Raw genomic sequence first — 10,689 nt, 5'->3', positions numbered from 1 at the left:
TCCGCCATGCGGTAATAACCCGTTCGATTTCACTTAGGCGATCTATGGACGTCTGGTCCTCCCGCCAAGTATGTTCGAATTCGGTTCGCGTCGTACCTTTGGGAACTGTCTGTAAGCCACCTAACTGCCTCACTACTCGCGCCGGAAAATAGGTGGTGGACCCCGCATGGCTCACGAGTGGTTCTCCGTTAAAATCAGGACATTTAATGGTCATGGGTCCGGGTGGCATCCACGCGGCGCGCCATTTAAAGCCCTTTGGTTCTATTTCGCGAAAAATTTTGATCCACTCGGAGACCTTGCGTTCTTCCACACGCAACAGAGGTAGTAACCGCGAAATGATAGACTCCGGACGTGTGAAAAACATAACCGGACGAACAAGGCCGAAGGGGTTTGCATGGCTTTGGAGCCAAATTTGCAAAAGGATTGGGGACCCTCTCAACCTTCGATCGATCTTTCTTGTAACGCGATCAAGGGACCGTATGGTCTCGGCCAACAAGGCCACCTCGTATTCGCGGCCTCCCACCACTTGGAGGACAACGCTAGCTAAGGCTGCGTCAATGTGACCGGCCGAGCGAGGGAATAATAGAGTCCCGAAAATTAAAAATAAGATTGCATGACAAAAATTCTTTTGTAAAAGATCCCCTTGAACCTCGCGCGTTCGTATTTCAATAAAACGGAGTAGTTTTGCGGTGACTATCTCTGTGCCATCGGAATATGCAAGTTCGGCTTGTAGCTGTGACCTATGCACCCCGAGTAGACGCGATACCAAAATAAATCGGGTGGTGTGAAAGTTAGGTTCCACAATGTCGCGGGTGGCTGTAACTCTTCCGACGAGAGTGCGATATTCCTCGATGGTAGGTGTGAGCTCAGTACCTTGGATGTTGAAAACGGCGTGGACTGGGTCCCAAAATGTCACCGCTGCTCCCAAGAAGTTCCAATCCACTCGGCACATAGCTAGCATTGGTATATCCCCAACAAAGGTACTGATGTAGTCGCGGTTGACCTGATGTAGATGAGCCCAGATGTGACTGATTTCCTCAAGTGGTGGCGTGACTCTGTCGAGGTGTGGAAAGGAGACCGAGCGCGCCATCTCTTACCAAGATGAAAGGAAAACCGATTTAGGACTGGTTAATATAAATGACGCTTAATTTTCAAATTAGATGATGCATGGGTACAGAAAATAAATGCCCACGGCTTAATGTATACAACGTACATCTCTCTCAAAAACAGAAAAGGACTCAAATGGCGCGCAGGCCGACTCGATGAACTGTTACTGAAGTCGGGTTGGAATATGGCGTGGAGCTCCTGCAGTATGCATGGTTTTGGCACTACAAGGACCGTGCTACCTAGGGATGGGGGCCCCCGACTCAAGGATGTCAATTCCTTGAAATCGAGCGGGATTCTTTTCAAGGCCTAAGCGACAGTCGAACTACGCGCCGTACCCCTACTTCGAACCCCTATCTAACCTATGCTCCTATTACCGGTCGTGGGACGCGACCCATAGGTACCTAGAAGCTAGTATGATATGCAATGCGTGTGCGGGAAATAAAAATGCATAAAGTAGATAAGCGAAAAATTGCGGAAAGCGATAAATAAACAAGCAAACAAAGCAAGCGGAAACGAGCCTGAACCCTCTAAGTATCCCCAGTGGAGTCGCCAAGCTGTGCGCACCCGAATTTCGTCTCGTCGGGGCACGCATGCGCGCGCCTAAATGCAACGCGGCTTGGGAGTATCCACCTTCCCGGGGACGCGCGACGGACGCACGTGAGAAGGAGTCGCCACTTGCCATTTTATGACCCGAAGGTCGAGGGCCGGCAAGTTACCCAGGTCTAGGGGTACGGAGTACACCTAATTACTAAGGCATATGGTCTGCGAAACCCAAGGTTCCGAATTCGGGGGTTTTGTTACATGCGAGCCTGTATCTCGCATGCCCTATCGGTACTCTAGCTTGTCTAGGCTTGCCATTTTATTTAATTACCGCTTAATTAAGTTCCACTCATCTTACGCGTTTTGACACCGTAAATTCGAAGAAACACTCCGACCGTCTGCTCTCCGACTGGGATTCTTACATGAATAAACATAACATAAATCCTCACATTGTTCTCTCAAATAAATGAAATACAAATTATAACAATTGGATCCCGGTTGGTTCGCATTCGGTTATTATTCCACTCGTGCTCACCGTATTGTTTGAAAAGACTGAAATTGAAATTAAAGTACGCACTCGGTGTATAAGGGCATTGGACCCCGTGATCGATGGTTATGGGCGTTGGACCCAATGTGAATCGAGTCCTAAAGGATCGGGCTCGATCCGCATAACAATCAAGTGCAAAAGATGTAATAAGCAAGCTCAAATAAACAATCAATGGGGTTTTGTTATCACCAAATTTACGTGGATTAATTGATTATTAACCGAGGTATCTTGGCATACAAATCCTACCCTAAAACAAGCAAAAAACAAGAGGGGAATGGCATGTAGCATTCAGCATCATTTACCGGACCTGACAGACTGTGTGTGTCCGTGATTAAGTCTCGAATGTGTGGGTTGATTTTAAAATGTTATGTATCGTGACACTTTGATTATGATAGGTTATTATAGAATGTGGATTTTGACACGAGAATCCTACAGCCTAGTGCCTAGCCCGCTATCCCCATTCTGTTTTCTATTAGGCCGAGTATGCGATTAAGTCAAATGTTGGTATCTTAAATCGTTATTCCCGATCTAACTACCCAAGATCATGCATAGATAACAATAAATTGTAAATACGCCTTTTTTGCCTTTGTATAGAAAATTTATTTTTGAAAAGAGAGAGACTGCGCAATGCGGGCCACCTCGGCCTGTTACCGGCGTTGACTGATTCCCTGATTCTTCTAGGGTTATGCGAGAACCCCAAAAAGTCAAAGAAACGGTCAATCTATCCGGAAGTGATCTAAAAAGAACTTCCACACCCCGACTTGAGTTACCTAAAATTAGGAGGCCTCGAGTCAAAACATGCAAGTTCTTCCCAGACGTCCATGTCACATCGGATCACGAGTCTCAGATTTTAGTATGAAATTTGCGAATTTTGAAAAGAAGGCGTCAACACGTATTTGCAATTTATCGACGCGTATTTCCGATTAATTACCAATTCGTGCAAAATTATTAAGGTCGAGTGAATTAATTCGCCAAATGAACGTCCCGTTTACCCGATTAGTGAAATCATTAAGTTTAATTAAAATCTGCTGAATGCTTTATTTTATTTTTTTTGGGTTTCGAGCCGTCGAAACGATCAATAATAGATTACCCGATAAACTCTAATTTCCAGTCATCTCGAAAAATTTGCATAAAGATCGAACAACATAATGTAGAATAATAAGGACTAATAAAGTAACGGAGAAAGGTTTCAAGGACTAAACTGAAACAAATCAAAAAATTTGGAGAATGTTCGGGAAATTATAAAATGGGCTAGGGTTTATTTGAAATTAATTTTTCGAAATTCAGGGCTGGTTTTAAAATGAATAAATGTTGCAGGGACTACATTGAAACAAATTACAAAGTTTACTGGAACGATTTTAAATTATAAAAAAAATCAGGGAACGTTCTGGAAAGAATGAAATGGCCCAGGACGCGTTTGAAAATAATTTTGAAGCTCTGGACTGATTTTTAAAAGGGATATATGTCACAGGGACTGAATTGAAACAAATGGAAAAGTTTCCTGAGATGGTTTAAAATCCTCAAAAGATTGGAGGATGTGATATAAATAATGAAATAGCCCAGGGTATGTTTGAAATGAATTTTAAAATTTAGGGCTGATTTTAAAAATTAATAAATTCTCTAGGGACTGAATTGAAACAAGTCAAAAAATTTACTGCAGCAGTATAAAATTCTAGAAAATATTAGGGACATGATAACAATGTTAAAAATGTCCTGGGACTGATTTAAAATGGATTTCAGAATTTGTGATAATTTGAAAAATAAGAAGAGTTGCGGCAGGATTAAAATGAAACAAATCAAAAAGAAAAAATAATCGAATTAGACATAATTTCGATAATCTATGCAAGCAACAAGCAATTATTTCATGTCATCATCATCCAAGCAAGCACGATATTTAATATGAAGCCCTAAGCATGCCGCTAAGTTGAGATTTTACCTAGTCCGAAAGTTTGGGGACGTTTCTGTAATATAAGAAAATTGCCGGTCGGGTCGGGTCGGGTCGGGTCGGTCGGTCGGTCGGTCAGCCTATCCAAAGGAGGAAACCGCCCGGAGAGGTCTTGGGCTGGACTGAATTTAGGACCGGACTGGGCTTGGGTCGCGAAAGGCTTCAGGCCGCGGCTGACGGGCTGGGCTGACGGGCTGGACCTGCAATGAAATGCAATGGGCCGAAGCCCGTTAGTGGCGATCGGACGATAACACGGGCGGCGCCGAGCGGCTGAGAGCGGCGGTTCCGGCCGTTGGGCACCGCAACGACGGCGCGAAAGGGAGCGTGTGAGTGTTCTGAGCGTCGCCCTGGGGACGCCGGTTCCGATCTGGGCTTCACCGGTGGCCGGAACGGTCGGGATTGCTGAGATTTCACGGTTTTCCGGCGCGGTTCCAATCGGGCTCCGATTTGCAAAATTCTCCCAATCCGAGAGGAATTTCGCGATTTCTTTCACTGGGTTCCCTTGTGTGCCCCCCGAATTAGGTTTTCCCCCCTTTAATTGCAATTTTCGGTCGAGATTTCAGCCGATTTGGGGAGGAAATTGCGGAATCCGCGATTTCCTATTCTGGGCGGCCGGCCAGATCACGGGCAGCCGGTTGCCGCTGCCCGGCCTGCCCGGACTGACCGGAACAGTAATAATTTTTTTTTTATTTTTAAAATTAGGGCCGGCGGGTCACGGGCAGCCGGTCAACGCTGCCCGGCCTTGCCCGGCCCTGCCCGAGATTTTTTTCTTTTCTTTCCTTCTTTCTTTTTTTTTATATTTATTTTATTATTATAATTAATTAATTAATTAATTTTTTTAAAAAAAGGTGATAAATAGAAAAATGACAATTTTGCCCCCCTGGAGCCGATGGACCGAAATTAGGTGCTGACATTAATATTGAGAAATTTTTACTCTTTAACTAGCTTTTTTGCTTGTGCATGCGTTGCATGGATTCGTGTTCATTATCTAATTATCATTTTCTATTGTAATTATACGCATTTTGAAACATCAATCTTCTTATACAAAATGATAATAATTTTTACTTATTAATTTTAATATTCAAATAATATTTTTTAATAAAACTTAGAGTAAGCTAATTATTACAATGATAATTCAAGCTAATTATCTCAACTAATATGCATCACATTATTAAATTAATTGTCAATATAGATTTATCTCATAAACATTGTTTATAACATCCTTATTTCTATTCTTTATCAATTAATAGAATTTATGTTATAAAATTTTCTTTTATAGGATCATTTTTTTAAGAAATTCTATATATATAGATATATATGATGGATTTATTGTGGTTAAATCATTCGTATTGTATATATATATTCATTTAAAAACACAAACACACGCATATATATATATATATCCTTTCTTATAACAATTATTATGATTTTTAAAAAACATATTTGCTTTTTAACTTAATAAAATATGCTCAATGTTAATTTCAAGTTTCATTCGCTAATCAATTAATAAAATTTGATAATCTTGAATGGTTCAATAAATAATTTTTAAACAAATGGTCTCAATGCATTATATATTTATCTAATCATTGTATAATATATAAGTGTTTTTTTATAGATGTTCAAATAAGATTCGTTACACATTTTTTAAATATAAATTTTATGACATTTTTATTTAAATATTTATTTTTTATTTCATAAATTCATATATTATAATAATTTTATCCTTATAATATTAGAAATTAGGTTAGCATCTAATCAAATATTTATTTATTAGTATATTTAATTGTCACTTAATTTTTAAATTGATTCTTTTCTAATAAGTCAAGATGATATTGGATTTTCATAATTGGGCTTCACATGATTAAATCAGTTCTCTTAATTCCTTTCATATATTATTTTAATAATTTTCTTCTATTAATAAGAAAGCATTTATTACTATAGGAGTCAATTTATATATGGATGGACCAACTTGATTCAAACATGAATTAACCAGTATATATTGGGCTTCCGATTACCAAATGATGCACACAAAAAAAAAAAAGAAAGATAATGTTGATCCTCTACAGAAGTGACTGAGCCCACCGATTAGCAAGTTTGATTTTATTTGTAGAAACATTAAATATAATATTGAATTTCATATAATAATTTTTCCCCAAACAGATGACTACTGATTATATCATCACTAATTTTCTTTTTCAAATAGAGGACGACTGATTAGTATTGGGTCACCTAACTATAAGCCTCTGAAGTTGAAATCAATAAGGAATTAGTCAACTACCCCTGCATTGTACGAGTTTATTTTATTTATTTATCTCGTATTGCATTTACCCATTGATCATGTTAATACATAATATTAGTTTTTTATGTTAATTCACTCAATATTTTAACATGATCATCAAACTTATGTATAAAATACGAATATATATAATAAAATTGAAAGTGTTCGGTATTATTTTATTCATATATTTTATTTCTTGTATTATGTTATCATTGTAAAATTTTAAAGATTTCATAACTATAATGGTTCATTAATATTTACTTTTGATTAAAAGATATTGTACTTTTACAATTGATGTTTTATTATTTATAAATCATATTTTCTTATAATTTTAAAATGGTTAACTTTTCTATGGTATTAACTGACGCGTATTTGTTGTTATCACAAGTCAATTTTTACCATAACTATAAAGATCGATATAGGATATATTATTTATTACAATAACAATAATAATAATAATTTTCCAGATGATGTTTATATTTATATTAATATCATGTCACTTGAAGATTTATTTCGCTTATTACTGAGTTACTTTATTACTTCGAGCAATTAAATTGAAGTACTTCAGTAATGTAATTTTATTAAAATGAATTAATAAATGTCATCAATTAAAAGGACAATTATAAGATACTCAAATTTTCCAACTTTATATTGCCATGCATTTTTATGAATAGCAATTTTTTCTAAGAAATTAAAAAGCACATATGTTATTAAAAGCTTAAAATTTTTTTCCAAACGGTTATTGAAGGTCCTTCGTTTCATATAGATATTTTTTTGAACTCGATTTAATTTACTTTTTAGTATATCTTATAATCATTCTTTGTGGTTATTTTTTCTTTTAAGTTTATTAAATTATAGTTTAATTTGGTTTCATATTTTATGCCATGATTTTTATGAAGCGATTGCATATTTCTTTTAGTTCTAAGTATTTTATCATCGTTTTCATGGTTGATTTTTATTTAAAATTTTTTATTTAATTTATTTATTAAAAATCTAATTACCAACTATCTTTAAGTTTAGATTTTGATTCTCATTAATTTTTTTTCTTTTCACTTCAGTTCATTCTTTTTTAATTTTCTATTAATTATTAGGGATTTAGTAACTTGTAATGTCACATGTAATTGCATATACTTATAAATATTTTTTTACGAATAATAATATAAATATTCGTATCCATAGGTTTGCTATATCTTTAAGCATTTTTTAATTTCTAGTATTGAGAATTTATTTTTCTCTATTTTCCAATTGCATTAATTCAAGAGCATTTATTGCTACTCAGTGAACTTTAATATATATGTATATATATATATATATAATATTAAAAAATCACTAAGCGGACAGTTGTTCACAAGAATACAAGATTTAAAGGTCTGAAAATATCGATATTAATTCGTCCGCCTCCACCCCTGCCGAGAAAGTGGATAAGTGTAGAGGGACATATAAGTTCATCCATACACTATCTATATATTGAACACACATGAACATTAAAACTCTTTCTATAATAAAATAATCATCTATTTACCATATTTTCAGAAAATTGATTTTTAGAATAGATAATTGTGATAATATTAATTTTTTTATATAATTCATAATTTAAGATACAACATGATATATATATATATATATACACACACGTATATTATGTGTGTGTCTCTGTGCGTGTTGCGTAAGCTAGTACTTGGGTGCATTTTTTATATAGAAACTTCTGCTTTCTCGACACTTCTGCTTTCTCCACTTATCAAATAAATAAATAAAAGACTTATCAAAAAAACTTCTGCTGATTGACGTTAGCAAACTAGAAAAATTGCTAGAACCTCTATTTATCTGATAAGGATTGTTCAGATATTAGAAGTAAAAAAAAGTCAAAAATTTAAAAATAATTAAATAGCATTCACTAGGAAGTTTTATTAATTAATTTTAATAATACAGTTGTACTTAATAATTATCCAACAGAACCGAGAGGGGAACCCTCAAATAAAATTAAACATATTTCCAAAACGAGGTGATGTCTTTCATTCATCATGAGTAAAATTAACTTAATGCAGTGACACACGCCATGCCTGATAAGTGAAAACCAAGAAATTTCATATTCGATACTCGTGATGAGACTATTTATCCCTTTATTAATTATTAAAATTTTCATTTCATTGTAATTAGACTATAACCCTTCTTATAATAAAAAAAATTAACTTGCTCATTTATCATGAGGTGCTTTAATCCCTTTTCTCTTTTTTTTTCCATTTGTTCTCCCACTTTGTTCTTCACTCATAAATAAAATCATATCTATAAAAAAAAATCAAATAACTTACCGCCTTTTTTATCAGCTTGTTCGTTTAAGAACATTGAAAATGAAAAATGTTAAGAAATTCACGTTTCTCATTTAATTTTTATCGAACTCCTACTAGGAAAAAAGGCTTTGACGTGTTTATGCTAATTACATTCTTTTTCTGCGACATCCTGATGAGAGTTAAATTTTGACCCTTTAAATTGGATGAGCAAATTTTCGTACTTGTTATTTATCATTTTTGTTTTTTTTTGGATTTTTTATGAGAGCATAATGTGATGTTCTTATTCTATTGGCTGAGATTAATTCCCGGTTCAACGTTGAATTTAGCTCTGATCACCTGGTTTTTTTCCAATAGTTTCGAACCCATCGTCCATAGTAAGTAAAGTCTGTTCAATAATAGTTCAATTAGCAACTTTAATTTTTCTTTTAAGATATATAAATTTACATTAACTATTCATTACATTGCACCTATATAAATAGCTAGCGAGGCTCTAAAGTTATAAGCAGCCACATGGTCCTATCTCTCCTCTCATCAGCCAAAAGAAACATCTCTCTTTCTGTTCTGTGCATTTTTCTGTAAGTTCTCATAGTACTTCCTATCCATTATCATTTCATCTCTCTATCTCACTCGCCAGCTACAATTTGAATATGCTTACTGATAGAAGAGGCAGGTAATTAGTTTGTTAATCTGCTAAAGCTGAGAAAGCCAATGATCGTCAATATTTTAGCTACACATCAAATTTTCCATTAGCTGGAGAGGATAATTTAATCTGGTTCGAAAAAATCAAGCAATAACACAAACAAGAGAAAAACGACCAGAATATTGAGCTTGATCAGTGCTTCCTGCGCTTTTGATTTTATAAATTGCCATCCAATCTTAACGATGTGATCATATCCACGTGCAAGGAGGACAAACCGAATCATCAAGAAATGCTGCTGTCCTTCTTCTTCTTCTTCCTCTTCTTTCCCCTTTCCTCGTATATGTTCAATAATATTTGAACTTCTTTCACTTTTCACTTATACTTTTCTTAGTTGTGCAGGGTTATCAGCTAGCATTTGGAATAATGTCGATGACTGAGACATACTTGGCAGAGATCAAGTCCAAAGTTGGTATGACTCCGTACCTCGAGGAGAACAGCAAGACGAAGGAGCTTCACATAACAGGCGTTCTCAGTAATAGGGAGTTTCCAGTTATAACCTACAACCACAATGTCTTCGGAGATGTGCTCATGAAGGAGAATCGAGAACTCAAGAAGAAGATTGAGGATCTGGAGAAGCTGATGAAACAGCTTCTCATGTTTCCCCCATCCATGTACCCTAATCTCATGAACAACCCCATGGTTTCTCTCCTCTCTAACCCTCTCCTACGATCGGTCGACTTGGAAGACCACAAGAGTTTTACAGGACAAGCTTAACGCACAACCTAATTATTAATTAAGCAGTTAAGGAAATGATTATGGGTTGAGAGAGATGTGAATATATAATAATGATATATCCATATATACCCATATATATAGATATATTAAATATATGCACTACTTGTCCAAGGTGTTTTCTGGGTTTCATAGATCTCAGACAACGGACGGAACGCTGGTCGCATCATATGCTTTGCTTGTGGTTTTGTAATCCATACATTAGTTAATAAATGGGTCTTAATTACTATAATCCCCTTGGCGGGCTTCACCTAGTGGTTAATAATATTATAAATTTTCTTTGGGGTGAAATACGAGATATTTTCAACTTATTAACTAGTAATTAATTCTTGTTTAAGGCATCGAATTGATCCTGGACAAAAGATGCGCCCATATATATATATATTAACTAGTGGTTAAAAGTCATAATCTGATTAAAGTATTACATGGGAAAACATGGAGCTTCACAAAAACTAAACATTCTAATAATGAATGGATAAAGCTGCATAGAATCGGAAGCAATACGAAATTAGACTAGCGATCCGCATCTTGGAAGAGGGATTGATTATCGTT

General features: G+C 35.5%; 1 protein-coding gene across 1 annotated transcript; it reads left to right on the top strand.

The window, feature by feature from the left end:
* The first annotated feature begins 9,206 nt into the window (after positions 1 to 9,206).
* Positions 9,207 to 10,428, top strand: LOC116189043. The gene is made up of 2 exons (XM_031518537.1): positions 9,207 to 9,280; positions 9,745 to 10,428. The coding sequence occupies exon 2, from the start codon at positions 9,769 to 9,771 to the stop codon at positions 10,117 to 10,119; it is 351 nt and encodes a 116-aa protein (XP_031374397.1). The 5' UTR covers positions 9,207 to 9,280; positions 9,745 to 9,768; the 3' UTR covers positions 10,120 to 10,428.
* Positions 10,429 to 10,689: the final 261 nt, after the last annotated feature.

The sequence above is a fragment of the Punica granatum genome, chromosome 8, assembly GCF_007655135.1.
Source record: "Punica granatum isolate Tunisia-2019 chromosome 8, ASM765513v2, whole genome shotgun sequence".
Classification (NCBI taxonomy): Eukaryota; Viridiplantae; Streptophyta; class Magnoliopsida; order Myrtales; family Lythraceae; genus Punica; species Punica granatum.
This window is presented reverse-complemented; position numbering and strand designations above follow the sequence as displayed.